Consider the following 20533-nt stretch of genomic DNA (forward strand, 5'->3'; position numbering starts at 1 on the left):
CCCTGACCAGGGATCGAACCCTTGGAAGCACGGAGTCCTAACCACTGGACCACAGGGAAGTCCCTACCTTCTTTATTTACCCTTAGAGAACAGATTAATGTGCATACTGTTGACACATAATAAACATGACCAAATGATAGAGAGGGGGAAGAGGAGGAAGGGGGAATAAGGGAAGGGAGGTGCATTGGGGGACTTGATAAGTTCACCCCAGAAACACACAGCACCTGCCCTCAATGCACACTGTGCCACCGTGATGCCTCCTGCTGAGGATGCCCACCCTGTCTCCTTCAGAAGAAGGCCCACGCGGCCTGAGGAGCTGCCCTCCGTGGCATCCCTCTCCCCATGCTCTCCCCAGTTAACTTGAGAGCCAGAGCATTACCTGAGCCAGGCTTGAGAGCAGACACCTACCTCTGCTCCCACTGGCTGTGGGCAAACTGAGAGCTCAGAGGAAATGCATCTAGACGGTTCTAAGCCAGTTATCCCCTCCCAGACACTCTCCTTGTGGGTCATCTGCTCCCCTGGCAGGCCCAGCTTGCCCTGGGGTCATGGTGGGCCTTGTCATGGGCAGGAGTCCCGTGTGGATGACGGAGTTTAGAGCGTGGCACTCAGAACTTCTGGGGTTTGCCTTCTGAGTAGATGTTGAAGAAAAAGTGGACTGGACTACAGGTGCTGCAGAAGATTGGGAAGAGGGGGTGGGGCAGTAGTCACTGCCCTTTGTTCTCTCCCTTGGGTGGGGTTGGGTAATGAGAAGGATAAGGCAGAGGGTGGCTGGGCCAGTGGAAGAGAAGTGATAGGTCTCGGTGGGGGGTTCAGTCCCCCAAAACCAGGGAGCCTGGCCTCACTCCCCTTCCCTTTTATTATTTCTTATTAGGTAGCAACAAATTTTGTTTTTGTTTTTGTTTATCTGGGCAAGTTTTTATTTTGCCTTCATTTTTTAATGATAACTTTACTGGTAAAATGATTCTAGGTTGATAGTTTTTTTCTTTGAGGACTTTGAGTGTTATCCCTGCCTTCTGGCCTCTCTTGTTTTCTGAGAAGTTAACTGTTAATCATATTGAAGTTCGCTTGTAAATGATGCATTTTTCATCTGCCACTTTCAAGATTTTGTCTTTGATTTCAGCAATTTTACTGATGTGTCAGTGAGAGCCTTTGCATTTAGTTCACTGAGCTTCATGGATTTAAAAAAAAATAAATTTGGGATATTTTCAGGTATTATTTCTTAAAATATTTTTTCTTCTCTTTTCTCTCTCTCCTTCCAGTACTCCCATTATGCATATATTGGTGCACTTAATGGTGTAGCACGTTTCCCTTTGGCTTTGTACATTTTTCTTCATTCTTTTTTCTCTGTTCTTTGGATAGTATAATCTCTATCCATCTATCTGAAAATTGCCTGAATCTTTCTTCAGCCAGTTCAAGTCTAGTGAATTTTTAACTTGTTATTTTGCTTTTTAACTCCATGAATTTAGCCCCTGCAACTTGGAGCTGGAGGGGATGAGAAATGCTGCCAGCATGCCCCTCCCAGTGAGATACTGTATCCCTGGATTAGGAATTGCAGGAAGGAGCCACATTTTTTTGGCTAAACCTACCTGGATCACAGACTCTGTCATCACACTGAGATGAGGAGGAAGCAGGGAAGGAATAGTCGTGGCCCAAGAGTCACAGACTTTTGCTGTTCTTACCAAGGTTTAGTAGATTTTCTTGACTGTCTCTTCATTTACAATATACCCTTAGGATTACTTCCAGAAATATTAAATTTTCTGGGGGAGGGAGGGGGTGTTTGTCTTCTGGAATTTTGTCCAGTTATAGTCATTTTCTGGATTGCACTTCTGCAGGGTCCTTCACACTGCCATTCTGGAAGTAGAAGTCTAAAAGATGTTTTAATTTTGGAAAATTACTGTGTACTTTACAACACTGAGAGAGATTTAAAGGAGAAAAACTACACAATTAAATCAATAGTGCAGAAAAATCATTTAATAAAATTCAGCACCGGATTCAGGATTGGAAAGAGCATTTCCTTTTTTTTTTCTTTTAATTTATTTACTTTATTTTTGGCTGCATTGGGTCTTCATTGCTGTGTGGGCTTTCTCTAGTTGCGGCGAGCGGGGGCTACTCCTTGTTGCAGTGCGTGGGCTTCTCATTGCAGTGGCTTCTCTTGTTGAGGAGCATGGGCTCTAGGCGCACAGGCTTCAGTAGTTGTGGCACGTGGGCTCAGCAGTCAAGGCTCGCAGACTCTAGGGCGCAGGCTCGGTAGTTGTGGCACATGGGCTTAGTTGCTCCACGGCATGTGGGATCTTCCCGGACCAGGGCTCGAAGCTGTGTCCCCTACATTGGCAGGCAGATTCTTAACCACTGTGCCACCAGGGAAGCCCAGAAAGAGCATTTCCTTAACCTGATAGAGATCATCTGCCAGAAAGCAACAGCAACTGCATATTTAATGGTAAAACTTTAGAAGTCAGGAATAAGGCAAGGATGTCAACCACTGTCAATTATATTCATTATCATATTGGAAATACATGGTGTAAGTATTGAAATGGAAGAAATACAACTGTCATTATTTGCAGCTGACATGATTGTACCACACAGGACAATTTACAGACTTACTGGAATTAATAAGAGTTCAAGCAAGGTTGCTAAATACAAGACCAATAGGTAAAATCCAACAATACTCTTATAAACTAGAAAATGTGATTTTTAAAATGTTACTTACTATAGCAACAAAAACTGTAGGATAATTAGGAGTTAATGTAAGATGTGCATGACCTTATAAAAGTGAAAGACATAATGGAATTATGCCTTTGTAATATGTATTATAAACAGAGTGATATGCCCTATTCATAGAGGAGAAACTCAGTAAACAATCCTCCCTAAGTAATCTGTACAGTCATTACAATTTCAAAAACAACAACAAAATCCAAATGTGACAAGCTGATCCCAAACAAAGGTCCAGGAACTAAGAAATTTTGGGGAAGATGAGGGGAATCATTCTACCATATATGATTGCCAATTATAAAGCTACAATTATTAAAACAGTGGGTTATTGGCAAAGTTAAGTAAGTGGACCAATTTAACAGAGTACAGAGCCCAGAAACATTCCCATAATTACATGGAAATTAGATATAGTGATAGAGGAAGGCTTACAAGTCAGGAGGGAAAGGATGAACTATTTTTTTAAAAGGTGCTAGAAAAAGCAACTATCCACATGGTGTTTACAAGAGAATTTATGAGAATGTAATCACGACTTTAGGTTAGGAAAGGGGTTCTTAAATAAGGAAACAAAATGAAACATGGGGCTTCCCTGGTGGCGCAGTGGTTGAGAGTCCGCCTGCCGATGCAGGGGACACGGGCTCGTGCCCCAGTCCGGGAGGATCCCACATGCCGCGGAGCGGCTGGGCCCGTGAGCCATGGCCGCTGAGCCTGCGCGTCCGGAGCCTGTGCTCCGCAACGGGAGAGGCCACAGCAGTGAGAGGCCCGCGTACCGCAAAAAAAATAAATAAATAAATAAAGGAAGTAAAGACTATTATCTCCATTTTCACATTAGGAAATGAAGCACAAGCCAAAGCTCCTACAGCTAATACCTGGTAAGGCCAGGATTGGAATAGTCTGGCTTGACTGGAAGTTTTTGATACTACAGGTGCCTTAAGGAAAAAAAAACATGAAAAGACTGAATTTGACTATATTTAAATTATAAACTCTGTATGATAAACATCATAAAAACGTTCTGTGTTCTAATTCTCCATATTTTCATGCAAAAGTAAAAAGATCCCTCACAAAACTAAAAATCTATAAAATAGCTAGGAATAAACCTAATATGAAATGTGCAAGACCTGCATGAAGAAAGTTATTAAAATTTTATCCAAGAATATAACATACTCTAATAAAATGAGGCCTATCATGATGCTAATGGGAAAAACTACGTTAATTAAAAGAAGTCTATTATCCTCAAATTAATGTATAAACTAATACAATCCCAATCAAAAGAGCAACACAATTTTGGTGGAACTTGATAAACCGATTCTAAGATTCACCTGAAACAGAAAATGCACAAGAATAAGACAACGAAGAGGGGGGGAAAAGGAAGGGGAACATGCCTACAGATAGCAAAACACTGTACAAAGTCAGACAGGGAAGTATGTGGTCAGTAGAATAGAATCTAGATCCACTGTCCAGAAACAGACAATTTAGCATATGATAAACTAGGCATTTCAAATGGATGGAGAAAAGACTGGACTATTCAATACTAGTAGGAACAATTGCCTTTTCATTTTTGTTTGGGAAAGGGGGTAACCCCTAAGAGAGAAAATGATCTATAGTAAAACTAGGCCAACGTAACATGAACAAGCAACTTGTAATGGAGGATCTACAAATGGTCAAAAAACATGGAAATGTTTAGTTTTATAAGTAATCAGGGAAATTCAAGTTAAAACAAGGTATTTTCAACCACAATATGGTTTAGGAAAACAAACAACAAACTCCCGAGATTGATACGGCCTACTGTTGGCAAGGGTGTGGAGAATGGTCCTTTTATGGAGTATGAATTGAAGGAAGCACTTTCATTCCAACCATTAAAATTAAAAATCCACCTAATTTTAATTCCAGCAATTCCATGAAGGTTGAGCTATATTTACAGGAACGAAAGGACGTGTTGTATATAACGTTAAATGAAAAGTTAATAGTTGCAAAATAATAAAGATAATCCCATTTTTGTAAATCACATATAAAACAAAACCAGCTGCTGTTAACAAAAAGACTCCAAAAGACAGTGGTTTAAACAAGTCAGGAATTTATTTTGCTCTTAAGTTAACGGGTGAAAGGGAAGCAGCTCAAGACTGGCAGGCCAACGTCTCAATCCTCAGCACACGACTTCTCCCCACCTCATGTCACTGCTTAAGCTCCCACAGGCATCTCAGCCAGCACAAAGGAGAATGTCGAATGGAGTGGACACCCAATTTCTTATTTAAGGGCCCAGTCTGGATGTTCTCTTTGTAACCCATTGCCTGGTCACGTGGCCGCAATTAACCATAAGGGAGGCTGGCAAGTAGAGTCGTGAGCTGAGCAGCCACGTGTCCAGGTAAAAAGCAGGAATCTTATCAGTAAAGGAGAAGGGGAAAACAGACATTACAGCAGCAGTCTCTGTTGCACGCATCTGTACAGGCATGGAAAATAGCCTGGAAGAATACACACCAAATACAGTACTTATCTCTGGAACATGAACGAGAGAGGGTGGGGAGGCAGAGTATTGCTTGAAAATTTTTAAAGAGTGATAGTATATTCATGTATTAACTAAGGAATTTTTAAAATTTCACAGAATTTTAAAATCCTTTATTGTAGCTTAATACCAATACAACATTTTAAATACATTAAATCTATCTATATTGTACAAAGCTTTTAAAGTTCCAAAAGTTAGACTTTATCTAAATGAATAAGTTACTCTATGTTGTTAAAACCATGACTCAGAGCATCTTCCTCTAAGTCTCTCCACCCAGAGGCACGATGACGATGTTCACAGATATCCATACTGAGACACAGGCAAGGCAGTGGCTACCCAAGGTCTCAGCTGGTGGCAGAGCTGAGACAAGGCTTGGAGCGAAGGCCACCTTGCTGTGACTGCATCATAACTTTTGCTGGCATTTTCTACTTGATGAGAAGGCTAAAACTTCCCTAGCTTGGTAGAGTTTAGACTTCACACAATAGAGCTAGGATGCCAAAGCACTTCACACTCGTGAACTGCATCGGTACTTTAATCCCAGAAAAAAAGGGAGGCAATTTTCTTATAGGCTAATGATTACAAAATTAAAAGTAAAAAAAGAAACAAAAGTCATGAATTTTGACTCCCTTCTGAGCCAAGTAGTCAAGTTTAGGATGTACTGACCTGTTTAAAAGTCTCTTCTATTATTTCTAGATAATGATGGCAGAATGAAGAAAATAATAGAATCTTCTTCCTCTAATACCAAACCACTTTAAAAACAGAATAAAATTAAAAAGCCAGAATCCAAAAAAAGAAGCAGAAAATTCTGGTGGGAATTATGACTCTGACAATGACATCTCCTAATCTAAGGGGAAGGATTCATGGCCCAAGCTATTTAACAAAATCTCAGAACAGAAAAGTAAAACCCAAGTCCTCCAACCAAGAGCTGCATGCTGCCCAGCAGAGCCTCTCCCGACCTCCAAACCCACACCCCTTCTCTCTGGGTGGCAGGGAAGAGCATACAGGAGATCTGGACCCAGCTGCCTGATTTTAGCATGAGCAAGATGTAAAGAAACAGCATGGGAGGAAGGAGAGCACAATACAGAAAAATCAGAAAGAGTGAAAACGGCAGACCAGAGGAAACGACTCGAAGAAACAAACAAATTGCACCGTGACAGCTCTAGAAGACATTTAAGGAATCCAATGAACTTCAGAAAACAGGACTTCAGAGCTGTGATGATAAAACAATGACAAGGAAAGAAAAACAACACTAAGAAAACAAACTAAGGATCAAAACAACATTATCACAAAACTCTAAACACATAAACAACAGCCAGAAACAGATGCAGCTGAAAACCAAACCTCTAAAACAGGAGAGTTACGGTGAACGGAAAGGGAAAAGAGAGATGAAAATGACTGGACAGAAGAAGAACAATGATGTCTGATATAAAGTTACCAGCATCCTTAGAAAGACAGACAATGAATAAGGTACAAAATGTTCAAAGTTCCCTCCCAGGATGTAAGCAGAGAGAGGGCTGGAACGGTGCTCACTATGTGGTGATGATGGTATATCCGGGTGTGGTCTGGAGCGATGTCCGCTGCGTGTGTGTGTGCGTTGGTGGTTTTATTTGTACCTACTTTTGGTTCTGCTTGAGTTTTTTTTTTTTAAGATAACATATTTTCCTAAAACCACTATTCACTATGCGGGGGGGAAAGGTGCCCTTTGCTTAAAATAAAGCCACTGTAAACTGAGAAAACTACAAGTTTCTGCAAATACATGTCTCATCATTTATTATCAAGCTATTCCATGCTTTACTAATAAAAATACCTGTCAATTTAACAGTACCTTAACAGAAGATCGTTTAAAGGCAACTAATAGGACTCAAAAGGTAGCAAGTCCGATCTCTTTTTTGGGTGGCAAATGATTGATTTAAACATTTAAAAGCTAGGTAACAAAAACAATTCTGTTATCAGATACTGATGAACTGATTTACTGAACAGGTCTAACCGAATATAAGACATGTTTTTAGCACCAATAAAAAGAATTCTTGAGAGTTCTGGTCTATAAACTTCTAAATGAGTAGTAATGTATTCCCTGACAGCATCTTCTGGGTAAAAGAACAAATGCGTTCCAAGGATTAACAGTTAGGTCCCTGATTTCATAATTAATTTTGGAAAAAAAAAAAAAGAAATCCAGGTATTTTTAAAACTTTTAAGTTTCGGAGAAGAATGTCTTCCTCCTTAAAGTTTTAATTATGAGGTAGCTATCATTCAAAGTAAACATCAAATGCAGCCAACTTCCATCGACAAAACATATGATTATTAATCATAAGATTAATAATAATCAGAAATTTCCACTAGAAAAAGTCAATCTAAAGTTCAGAAGGTAATATTGATCAGCAGTATTCTGGCTTGAGTTTCCAAATGCCTTCACCACCTGAAGTTCTATGAAAAGTGCACAGATTTCTCAACAGTTCTCGAAAGACACAAGACTGTGATGCTGATAACTTGGATTCAAACTCCTGCAGTATCTCCCGAGTGCTGGCCTGGCCATCAACTTGGGCCTGAAAGGCAATGAAGTTTCTCATTTCTACCAGAAGGTCATCGTGCTCCACACTGGAAGGCAGAGGAGCAGAAGTCTCTGGAAGGTGCCCACTTTCACTTTCTAAGCGCTCTGGCAAAATCAGGTGGTTTCTAGCTCTCATTTTAGACAACAGTGAGGACGAAGTGAGGACCCCGGATGAAGGCTCTGCATCTTCAACTTTTCCACTAAAATGCTCCGAAACATTATCTTTTCCATCCTTTTTCATAGCGCTGTCCTGGAGAAAGAAGACCAGTGCATCGATATATTTAATCTCCAGTTTATGCTCCCACTACTTATTTCTCCAAAGGCTGAGGGGCCATAACATAACACACATGCCCAGGGCACTGAGGCTGATGGAGAATGGATGATACACCGTCTAATGCAAAGGGAAAGGAGGAGAGTCAAGTGTCTAAATGCACCCACTCTTAGAAAACATTTCCTAAAAAACCCAAAACTTACACTATTTGCTTCGTCACCACCCTGAGGGACGAGAGTGGAGGGAGGGCAGAGAGGGTGGGGCCGGGCTTCCAAAGAAGGCTTCTAGGGAAACTGTCTCCAAGGAGGTACGAGCTCTGTGGGCATTTACTGTTCTTCCTCCCAAATTTTCCCTGATCTGAGCACCGTGGGATAAGGAGCAATATCAGAGCTATACTTCCTTCACTTTTAAATCTTTTTACTACTTTACACCTCATGTGAGTTTCCTTAGAACAGTTACATAAATCTAGTTTTTCTTCACATCCCTACTGCTAAAAGAACATAACACAGGAAGTCAAAAAAAAGGGTTCTCTATTCCTAAATGTGTTCATATTAATCTAAAACAGGAATCTGAACCTGGGAGTTTTCAAATTTTATAAGTAACATGACACTTAAGCAGAAAAAAACGAAGTATTAAATGATAAGAGTACGGCCTGCTATTTACTCTCAGTGAAGCACTCAAGGCCTTCAGGGTTGTAGGACAGGCAGAGAAGGGCACAATGCTCTGGCAGCTAGTAAACTACAAACAACAATTCAATAAAGGCCCTCTAGACCTTTAGTCTAGAGGGCTTTAGTCTAGAGGGCAGCAGTCCTTGGAGCTAGTACTTCACCTCCGGACGGGGCAGGCGGTATGGGCAGCAACTCATACATCACCCATCCTTATACGAACTTTTGGAAGACAAAACAGAGATTCTACTATGGATCTTGGGTTAAAGACTTTGTCTTTTCTAGGAAGTTAGCTGGCCCTTTTAAATTCACACAAAAGTACTTCATAAATGCATGAAAGTGCATACAATACAAATATCAGATGTCATTATGCCAGTGGTGCTCTCCACATGCAGAATCGAGTGAAATTTTCATGGCAATTCAATTAAGTAGATCTCACAAATGAAAAGCTGATAGGCTATCAGATTACCTGGCATTTCTCCTTTGGAGACGCTGAAGAGGGATGCTGCACAGAGAAGCTGGAGTTCCTTTTCTGACCAAATCTTCTCCTAAATACGGAAGAGAGTCATAGTTGATAAAATGTAACTTTGTGACTTACAGATGAGAATGCCCTTCCAACAACTAAACTCCTCTTGGAGCAATTTTCTTCTGCACGGTTATTCTTTCACAGCCATGACGCTTCTGCTCTATCCCCTGAGATTCCTGTACTTTACTCTCCTAGTAAAGTAGTAGAAATTATTACTGCATCTCAAGTAAAAACCACTCAATATCCTTGCTCAACTTACTACCCTTGAATTCTAGGTAGGGAAACTATTCTAAAAGAGCACACTGAATACCATAGTAATTACTGATTGCTGAAACCTAGCTAATCATTTCATTAAAGTTTAATCGTTATTCTGTACCTCTTACTATTTTTTATGACATCACCTCTTAAGCAAAACAGATTTCTCCTTTCCCTGAAAAATCAGCTTTGGAAAGGAGGGAATGAAAGCAAAGAAGAAGGTAAGATGATAAAAGTCTTTCCCCAAGTCACATACAACTGGCTGACCTAATCCCTCCCTGAGAGATTTTCTACTGCTGCAGATAAACAGGAGGAGGTATCCCCACCTGCCCTGATTTTATTTCCAGCCCAGCAGGTTTGGCCTCCTCACAAGCATGGCAAGGCGGCAACCTCTTACTTTCTTCCTGCTGGTGCACCAGCCACCCCCCTGTGGCCGGTCCAGGTGGGAACACCAGATGCTGCTCCCAGACACCGCTGCCGAGAGAGTCTCAGTGCTTTGAGGGCATCCTGGGCCACACGGTTGGCCTCCGCCTCCACCAGCACGTAGTCCGGACTGGCTCCGTCCATGATGGCATCATGCTTCATGATGCTGTGCACACCCACTGGCAAGAGCAAAGGAAACAGTGAACATGTTATTTCAGCTTGTACACAATCACACATTTTCTTCTGTATAGGCTAGTGTGTTGTGGGTAGAGGAAACGTCATGAACGTTTTTAGCTGCTATTCACCTGTGACCACCAGGACCCAGGAACTTTTACAAATGCTGCTGCTCTTCACCTGCATTTCTACCCAATGAGGGAGGGACTATCAACTGTCCCTGCTTTGTATAATCAAAGCACAATGCTTTAATAACCACACTTCAACATAAACTCTTCCCTGTTATCTGGAAAACTTTAAAATCTTCTACTAATATATTCTCTATTGAAGGAGGAAAATATACAAATATAAAATAAAACTACACAATTTCTAAAAAGTAATGATGATGGAAACACTACATATCAGAAGAATCCAATGCAGTCATCAGTGGAAAATGCACAGCCCTAAATATTTCTATCAATAAAAATGAAAGAACAAAAATAAATGAACTGAATTCCAAGTCAAACAGTTTTATAAAAATTAGGACCAAAAAAACTCATCAAAACAAAAACAAAAGCAACAGGAAGAAAATACTGAAGATAAAAGCATAAATTAATGAGGTAGAGAACAACCATGGATCTAATTAATAAATCAAAAACCTGGTTTATTGGGAAAAAAAAAATCACAAAATAGACAATCTACTAGCTTAACCTGACAAAGGAAAAGGGGGAAAAAATATACAAAATTAGAAATGACAAGGGGGAAATTATCTTGAAACAGAAGCCAATTAAAAAAAAATTATTACAAGAGTATTTTCTATGCCTCCATGCAAATCAACTTGAAAACTAGACAAGACAGATAATTTTTCTTAGGAAAATAGACCAGGAACTGTAGAAAAAAACAGAGCAAGTTACCAATGAACTACCTTACAAGAAAGCATCGGGCCCAGATGGTTTCCTTCTGAGATGCCATACGTAAGCCTGCTTTCCTGAACAGAAACCCATTCAGCAATCTTTGGAAACTCAAGGCTGTCACCTTGGGAACACAATGACTGGTGAGACCTGAGTAAGACAGTCCCAGGGATGACTAATTTGTGTAGGCTGGCCAGTCCCTCCAGGGTCCTGAGCAATTGTTGAGTCTGCTTTCCTAATTTTTCTCCCTTGATATTAGCTACCAGCTTTCCTACTTCCAGAGTGCCTGCCTCTGGCCATGCCCCCGTCTCTCTCCCCCATGATCTGTCATTTTACTCTCCTGTGGTTGTTAAATCAGATAAATATAACATGCAGAGAAATCATCTATGAATGTTCAGGTAGTGCAAATCTATTTTAAGCATTGCACCCCTCCTGTATGTGGTTAGAAGTCGAGTCCTATTGTTCTCCCAAGGTTCAAATTCTCCTAGGAAAGAGAGGTGAAAATGATTTTCAAAAATGTCAATACATTTCAAATCTGAGTTTTAGAAGGAAAAATACTTCCAGCTGAGTACACACTCTGCACTGTCAGGAAAGGCTGCTTCCGCTAGAAGTGGCCCCCTCATTTCTATTCCTAGCACACCTGTGGCAAGGTCAGCAAAAGGAGTACCTGATTTTCTGAAAAGCTTTTCCAGGACGTAGTCATCATGGCTGCGTTCCTTGGGCTCGCTCTCATCTTCACTGTCTTGCCTCCGGTACTGCTTCTTCTTCACCAGGTGTGGAATTCGAGTTCCCTCAAACTTGGCATCTCTGCGGTGCTTAGAGCTCTTAAGCTTTTGCTTCAGCCTCAGATGTTTCTCCAGGGTCTTTTCTTCTGCCACATGATGTTTTGTTTTCGACTTGTGCTTATAAAAATTATTTTCTGTTTGCTCATTCTCCCAAAGAGGTTCTGTTTGAACCCGGCAGCTTTCTCTTTTATCAGAAAGACCCTCCTTTTCATCGATGCTTTCCTCACCAGACATCCTGTACATTTTGCTGATTCTTGGAGAATCTGAACCTTCCCCGTTTCCATGAATCACTGAGGAATCCTGCAGTCTGGACACTGCATCTGTCTCTTCTCCAAGCCTCTCACTGTTAGTTAGACTACAAGATGTTTGAGGGGCATCTTTCAAAGGATCACCTAGATTAGAAGTTACTGCATTCACTTCAGGTCCTATAGCTGTAGATTTCTCTTCAGATGACGTGGCAACATTTGCAGATGTGTTAGAACCAGGGAACTTTTTACCTACTGGAATGTTCTGGTCTGTTCCAAAAAGTTTTCTTTTTAAATGGCGTTTGGGTGTCTGAACATCTGAACCAGTTCCTGTGAAAGGGAAAAACATGCTAGTGTTATACTGCATAATTCTTACGTATTTCGTTACTTTAGGTTAAATTATTTTATGAAATACCTGCAAAAATAGCACTTGTTTCAGTGCTCTGGGATGTATCAGGACTAGTCAGAGTAAACAGCTCATAAAGATCATTGGATTTGAAAAATCGCCTTTGCTTTGGATCTTTTAGCACTCTATTTGTCAAAAACTGCTTGAAGATTTGTCTAAAAAGATAGAAATTAAGCTGGTATGAAACAATGTTTAGCTGTACCTCAGAATTCTAAACATACAGTAACTATCTACTAATAAGGTAGAAAAACAATCAGGTTCAAAGACATTTTTAAAAAATACACAATAAGACATCTAAGCTTATTTTAATGAGAAAGAAAAAATACAAAAACAAAACAAGATAAAAAAACAAAACACATATCGCTCAGTTACAGCAACTATTGCTCTAAGATGGAAAGACTTTTTTTAAAATTAATTAATTAATTAATTTATTTATTTATTAATTTGCTGCGTTGGGTCTTCGTTGCTGCACGCAGGCTTTCTCTAGTTGCCGCGAGCGGGGGTTTCTCTTGTTGCGGAGCGTGGGCTCAGTAGTTGTGGCTCATGGGCTTAGTTGCTCTGCAGCATGTGGGATCTTCCCAGACCAGGGCTCGAACCCATCTTCCCTGTGTTGGCAGGCAAATTCTTAACCACTGCACCACCAGGGAAGTCCCAAGACTTCTTAAAGTACTATTTTTTAAAAATTCCTTGCTCCAAACCCTGGCAGCATGCCTCTCCCTCCTGCACACCCGCAACCAGGAGAGCAGCCTCCGGTCAAGGAGCACAGCCACGTGTACTGACCGGTGGTAAATCTTCTCTTCGATGGTGCCTGCGGTCAGAAGCCTGTACACCGTCACCTGTTTCTTCTGGCCTATCCGCCACGCTCGCTCCCGGGCCTACGGCAGAGAGACGCAGCTCAACAAGGGCCCTTCTCAGCGATAAGCACTGACTAATAGCCGGTCGCTCCCTTCCACTCCCGAAATTAGAATTTTGGCTAATGAGGCTAAGTACACCCAAGGTCTATTAAGGAAGATAAACAGGCAGGTGACAAAACAGACCTAGCCAACTCTACCTGGAAAACAATGTGTGTCTGTCCCCTCCCACGCTCTCTTTTTACCCATGTCTAGTGTGCCTGCTACGGGAAAACTGTGAAGACCCTTACTCCAAGCTGAAGACAAGCTACAACCAAGATGTGAGCTATATGCTGAGGGTAACGTGGCACCGAAGGACGCTCCCGAGTGCAAGCCATCAGATAGTATGTCACCAACACGCTCCTTTAAACAAAATAAACAGACCTGCACGTCTGTGCTTGGGTTCCAGTCAGGGTCATAGATGATGACTCGGTTTGCCCCCGTCAGGTTGACTCCTAGGCCACCCACCCGAGTGGTCAGAAGAAACACAAATATGGATGTGTCCTACAGGTAAGACACACAACACTCAGTATGCACATGGAAGACTAGTTACAGCTCTTCACCTCTGCCTTTACATATTCTCCACACGGAGGCCTGTTCCCAATACAAGCAATGGGTTATGCCCCAGAAACCTTTGGTCAGTCAGGATCCCATCTCACAGCTTCTACTTTTAATATCAATTATATTAGCAATATTTAAACCTGGGTTTTCAAGAAGGAATACACATTCTCTGTTTAAACACAACACATCCCAATAATCCAGAAATGCACTAAGTTAAAAGCACCCACTGCCCAATCCCAGATGTAGGAACTGTGGGTGCAGACCTCTCCTTCTTTCCCCTCTGCACAAAGTAGCACCATGTGACTTCATCGTTCTGTTCACTTGTTACCTCATTGTATCTTGTAATCAGTGGTTGTCTTGAAGCTATCGCAGTGGTACCATCCATCTTGAGATAGGAATACTTTTGGGCCCTAAGGAATACTTCAAATATGTCCAACATCTGTTTGGGAGAAGGGGTGGAGAATATAAGAGTTTAAAAATCAAATGCACACCTCCAGTGAGTACTCCACATTTGTGTAGAGTCACATCCTTCCCAAAAGGCTTATATTAAAAGGGGTTTCCTGATTCGAGGAAGATAAATGTAACTACTGCAAGAATATTTTTGGTATTTCCATACTGTTAATTCTTACAGGTTTTGTAATCCGCACGGCATTTATTTGAGTTCAGATCCAAACTCACCTGCACCCCAGAATCACATGGTAATAAACCTTTTTTAAAAAGCCAACTTCTGGGCACCAACTCTACAGAAAGATCCCATCTCCCAAAGAGCTCTGCAGGCTGCCACTTCAGGGTCAATGGGTGGATTTGCCTTTGGAATCAGTATTTTAGACAGTATCTCATTTTTTGAATAATGGATGTGAGTCATAAAGAACCAACTTGTTTCTTGTATGAGGTTTGTATACTCACCTGTCTGGACTGAGAAAACAGCAATACTCGTTGGCCCTGCTTGTGCCATATTTTCAACAAGGACTCAACGACTATCATTTTCCCAGAACGTTTCCAGTGTCCAAACTGATCTTCCCCTAGTTCCTCATCTGGAATACCTTGAAGATTCTTGGGGCCTCCAGAAAAGAGATCAGGGTGGTTGCAGATTTTTCTTAGGGCTACAAGTCCAGAGAAAATCTATGGTACAAAAGAATTACGTGCACTCAGATTACCCCACGTAAAATACTATTCACTCTGGAAGGAAAGGAAGGAGGCTGTTTGATATGTAACACAGATTAAATAGTAATTCTTCACCAGCTTCTTAGTTTCCTCCCTAATCACAGCATATTAGGAGCTGGAAGAAATCAACCTTTACACATCTTCTTTTCCTGATAGGGCAAGTTCTCTAAAAACAAAAAAATCCTTTTGGACCAAACGTATCTACCAGGGTCACATTCAACTGCTGATGATTTTTTTTCCCTCTAGAAAAAAAAGTATGCAGTTCACAGTATATAAAAAACTGACTCACCTTTTAAATATAAATAAGAAACATCATGCCCATCTAAAATTTAGGGAAATCTATCATGTAACTTAACAAATGCCTTTATTTTATTATTTTTTTTAAACATTTTTATTGGAGTATAATTGCTTTACAGTGGTGTGTTAGTTTCTGCTATATAACAAAGTGAATCAGCTATACATATACATATATCCCCATATCTCCTCCCTCTTGCGACTCCCTCCCAGCCTCCCTATCCCACCCCTCTAGGTGTTCACAAAGCACCCAGCCATATCTCTTCCCTCTTGTGTCTCCCTCCCTCCCACCCTCCCTATCCCACCCTTCTAGCTGGTCACAAAGCACCGAGCTGATCTCCCTGTGCTATGTGACTGCTTCCCACTAGCTATCTATTTTACAAACAAATGCATTTAAATATTATACTCCTAAGTACCTCACTAGAAGTTCTGTATTTTAACATGTGAGTCAGAGGTTGAAATTCCCTTTACCTTTACATTAGTTTATCAGAAAACATACCCACGTGGAAAACCCACGGATGGGAATGAAGTGCGGGACTTTTCACGCAGCAGAAGGGCTTGGAGACCCCAAGTGAGAGAGCCCACTCGCCCGCCCCAACGAGAGGGAATCTTTCACAGGTTTCACCCCTGACTCAAGTCACACTCACGAGTATAAAAACTCAAGTGGAAAAAGATAAATCATAAATTAAGCCGAAAATCAAAGAGTATGGTAGTTTTAACTAGTAAACAGTTAAACAAATAAACAATAAATGATCTGAACAAAGCAGGAACCCCATCACCACTCCCTAGAGTCATCTGTTACTTGTCTTTCTTCCTGGAGATCTCTGCTGTCCCATACAGCAGTCACGAGCCATGTGTGGCCACTGAGCACGTGAGGTGTGTAGTCCAAATTGAGACGTGTTACCAATGTAAAATACCCAATTTTGAAGACTTAGTAAAAAAAAAAAAGAGTAAAGTATCTCAGTAGTTTAAAAAGTTTGATTACATATTAAAATATTTTAGATACATCAGGCTAAATAAATTATCAAAGTTGATTTCACCTGTTTTGCTTTTTAATCTTTTTTAATGTGAGTACTAGAAAATTTAAAATCACACATGTGGCTTGCACTCTCTATCTACTGGACAGTGCTGATCTACACCACCTAAGGCTTCACAACTTGGAGACATGTGAAGATAAGTTAAGGGGAGATACAGGAGAGATGAATAAATGTGAATGATTTAAAAACCTCCTAGAGATGCCAAGGAAAGATGAAATAAATAGTAAGAGCTGGGTAAAAGAACGAAAATGCCTTAATCTGGAGGAAAAAACATGTAGATACTACGGAACACAGGCAGCCTTGTCACCCACACTCATCTCTATCTGGCTCCACACAGGAGGCAGGAAAGTATTTCCAAGCATCCCATGCTACTCAGCTGTACCTCCAACGAGGATGGACCAAGGACTAAGGAAGTCTTACATGTCAAATAAAAATACAAATCACACTTCAAGATACTGAAGCACAAAGAAGTTGAAGAGTTTACATGAAGCTTTTGACTAAAGCTGATGATAAACTTACTACATGCGCTTAATGAAGAGACGTTTACCCACATATATTGCTGAATATGGCCAATAACTAAAATGTTATTACTTATACAAAAATGTATAATAATAATTCTTCCTCTGTGCACCCCAGCAGTCTGGGGCTGCTCCCGACATGCTACATAGGAACAGCAATCCCTGTAGGACCCACCATTACAGACCCTGTTGTCTAGTGCATTCTTCCACTAGACCATGCAGTGCTGGGTTCAAGTGTAACAGTGCTGCAGTACAGATAAAAAGGGAGCATGCTCAAACTGTGTGTTCTCTTACTTCTGTAAGGGCTTCAAATGAAGGGAAGGTTCACACCCAAATATTTTCAAGAGGGTAATAATAGTGAATCCTTGACTAGTACTAGTTTCCTTTCCTCCCCCACTTTCCTTGGTCCACAATTCTTTCTCCAGCTTCTGTTATTTGGCTGACCTGCATATCTCCATTGAGAATTCTGTAAACTTCTTTGGAATCAATGAAATTTTGGTAGACTTTATGTTGCTCATCTGTAAGACGGCAAAATAAGACCTAAGGGGAGAATAAAAACAGAGCTGAAAAAAAAACTTAACAAAACAAAATAACTAAAATATTAACAAAATTTACTAATCAAAAGAGCACAATGTATGCAATTTTCACAGTGTACCTCTTATTAAAAACAAAACAAAAAAAAGCCACATCTCAGAGCTGAGCAAAGAAGAGCTCCCTCCTCTCAAGAGCCCCCTCCGTTTCTGTCTTCCATCCACTTTTTGGTCCCCATGCCATTTGGTCCCCACCCCACTATCCCGGGAGTCCCTGAAGCCTGGCTTCCTGCTCATGGGGAAGTTCAGGACCAGGTGCACAGCGCTTCCTCCATCCCAGCCTCCGAGTGCTCAGACCACCTCAGCTCGCAAGCCCCTCAACCCACACTTCACTTCAGCAAACCTGACCAGGGACCTTAACCTTGCCTGGCACACCCCCTCCCTTTCCTGGAGTTCTAAGCCATCCCCAAGTTTACCAGACTCACTTCTGACAACCCCTTACCCTGCCAGCCCAACGGCACCTACTAATCCATGCCCCCACGTTCCCCTCACCCCCCGACGTTCTGCCTCTCAACCCTCCTCTCCTTCTCCAAGACCACTGCCACCATTTCATGGCCTATGCTCCTCGGCTAGTCACAAACCCACGGTATTTTCCTTCAGCTACCCCTCTGCCACCCACTGCATCTGCCCTGCAAACTTCCAAATGAAGAGGAACTCAACTGCCTGCCTTCTCCACTCCTTTCTGGTAAGTGCTGAGTGACTCTGGAGACAGCCCCACCAGGGCAGCGTCCTAGAGAGGACCCCCAGCTCAGCACCTGCTCAGACCCAGACGGCCGTGACAACACTCTTCACTCTCCCCAAGCCACCCACCCACCACCTGTGTCTCAACCTCTACTTAAAAACATCAAAAACAAAAAAACAGAAATAGAAACTGAAGCTATCAGGCCTGACTTCCTAATTTTCACTCTGTAAAATGTATCTCCTTCTTCATCTGCCACACCTGGTTGTTTTCCTTTATTCTCAGACCAGTAGGTCCCTACATGGGATCCAGGACAACCCTTTCACCTTTGCACCAGATCTGAAAACCCACTCATCTTCCTCAGATCAGTGCTCCACACCTTAGATGCTCCAAAAACTGAGGGGGATGCTTCCCTGGTGGCGCAGTGGTTAAGAATCCGCCTGCCAGTGCGGGGGACACGGGTTCGATCCGTGGTCCGGAAAGATCCCACATGCCGCGGAGCAACTAAGCCCGTGCACCACAACTACTGAGCCTGCACTCTAGAGCCCGCGAGCCACAACTACTGAAGCCCGCGCTCCTAGAGCCCATGCTCCGCAACAAGGGAAGCCACCGCGATGAGAAGCCCTCGCACCACAACTAAGAGCAGTCCCTGCTCACCGCAGCTAGAGAAAGCCCGTGCACAGCAACGAAGACCCAATGCAGCCAAAAATAAATAAATTAAATAAATAAATAAATAAATAAATAAACAAACAACTGAGGGGGAAAACTCCCTGAAAGGATGTGCACAATGACCACCTCCACTTCCCCACCCTCCAGTCACTCCTGAGCCCAGCAGGCTCACCTGTCGTAGGCAGGTATATACAGCTGTAGACTAGCCTGTCCCACAGCACCAGAGACCACACCTGTTAGCCTCACCTATTCTGTGTGTGAAACGCAGGGTGAATGACAGGTACACCTGTGCTTTAGGAATGTTTTGATAATTCCTGTACTTACAGACCTGTTCGTTTTTATCTGGCAAAGAAAGGCTCATTTTGACATCCGACTTCATTCTCCGCAGTAGGTATGGATTTATGGTATCTCGTAGAACACATGCACACTTATAAGCAGTTTTAACCTTTAATAAGAGAAAAGGGGAAACAATTACTGTATATCTAAGGAATGCATTTGTTCTTACCTCTCAATTGATTCCAATGCTTAAAAAAATTTTTTTTAAAGAATGACCAATGGTTGTACAAAATTGTTGGAAACAGTAGGAAAATGATTTATAAAAATTTAAGTTCCATATACTCCAGGACGCAGTAGCTTTCATAATAATATCATCAGTAACAAAACAAAACAAAACAAAACTTCTCATTAACCAAAATGTACGAAAGAACAACTGGTAATTTCATGCCCCGTTCCACCTCTATTTAATTATTATTATATAGTTAAACCCTAAAGTGGAGATTTATTCAGTGCTTGACCCCCTCTAGGGAAAAAAACTGCTTTCAAACAAATCTCAGTTTATAATCTTGTACTCTCCAATAGCCACAAAGGAACTGCTGCTACTCCGCAAGACTGAAGATCAAACACTAACTCAGGGAAACGCTGCAGCAAGGGGAACAGCAGATAATAAGCAGAGATTACTGCCCACAGGAGACTCAGAGAGTAAGTTCAAGAAAAGCCCTATGATCCCAGAAATGAAAGGTCACTCCAGCCTAAAATGGAGCATATGGCTCTGTAATGGAGTACAGCCACATGAGATGGGTATTAACTGTCCAGAGAAAAACAAAGACCCACAGTGCAGGAAACCACTCTCACTGCAATTCACTTAAAGGCAAACAAAGAATTCAATAAATTATTGATACTTTGAAAAAAATCTAAATAGGCTTAACAACCTAGTAAATACTATTTAATGGAACAAGAAAATTTTCAACCAAAGCTTAAATTTAAGAAAGTTATCAGCAAAATGAATAATAAAAAGAGCTTGAATAAACACAGAAAAATTCACGTTAAAAAATTAACATGGTAAAAAAGAAAAACACCTTAAAAGACCCTAAGAACACCTCACTCAAGTCTGTATACATATATGTCATGTATGTGTGTATATCTTGTATGTCTAAACATAAAAACAGTTTTACTTGGACCAGCAGACAATAACAAAGAAACTCCATTCATCAACGACTTTTGGTTACAGGTAACCCTGTAAATGTATAATTCAGACATTGATAAAAATTACCTGAAGATGATAATCAGGTACATTTTATGGCTTGTAATGCTGAGATAAATTTCAAATTTTAACAAGACATTGCAGTCCTACCAAGGAAGCAAGTACATTATTTAAAATCTTCCTAAAAATATATACAGCGCGTTAAGGAAACTCTGCCCACATGCTCACGTCTACCTCCATTTCTCTCCTCTCGAAGA

At 41.3% G+C, this 20533-nt stretch overlaps 1 protein-coding gene across 1 annotated transcript in view; it reads right to left on the minus strand.

Annotated features, from left to right (window-relative positions):
• Positions 1–4780: 4780 nt before the first annotated feature.
• Positions 4781–20533, minus strand: part of ERCC6 (ERCC excision repair 6, chromatin remodeling factor) — a 73850-nt gene continuing 58097 nt past the window's right edge. The window contains 11 exon segments of the mRNA XM_007130488.4: positions 4781–8004; positions 9160–9238; positions 9869–10073; positions 11626–12318; positions 12404–12549; positions 13175–13269; positions 13669–13788; positions 14174–14284; positions 14752–14967; positions 17303–17398; positions 19125–19241. Of these exon segments, the coding sequence (XP_007130550.2) occupies positions 7582–8004; positions 9160–9238; positions 9869–10073; positions 11626–12318; positions 12404–12549; positions 13175–13269; positions 13669–13788; positions 14174–14284; positions 14752–14967; positions 17303–17398; positions 19125–19241 (2301 nt within the window). The 3' untranslated portion in view covers positions 4781–7581.

Source organism: Physeter macrocephalus, chromosome 20 (assembly GCF_002837175.3).
Source record: "Physeter macrocephalus isolate SW-GA chromosome 20, ASM283717v5, whole genome shotgun sequence".
NCBI lineage: Eukaryota > Metazoa > Chordata > Mammalia > Artiodactyla > Physeteridae > Physeter > Physeter macrocephalus.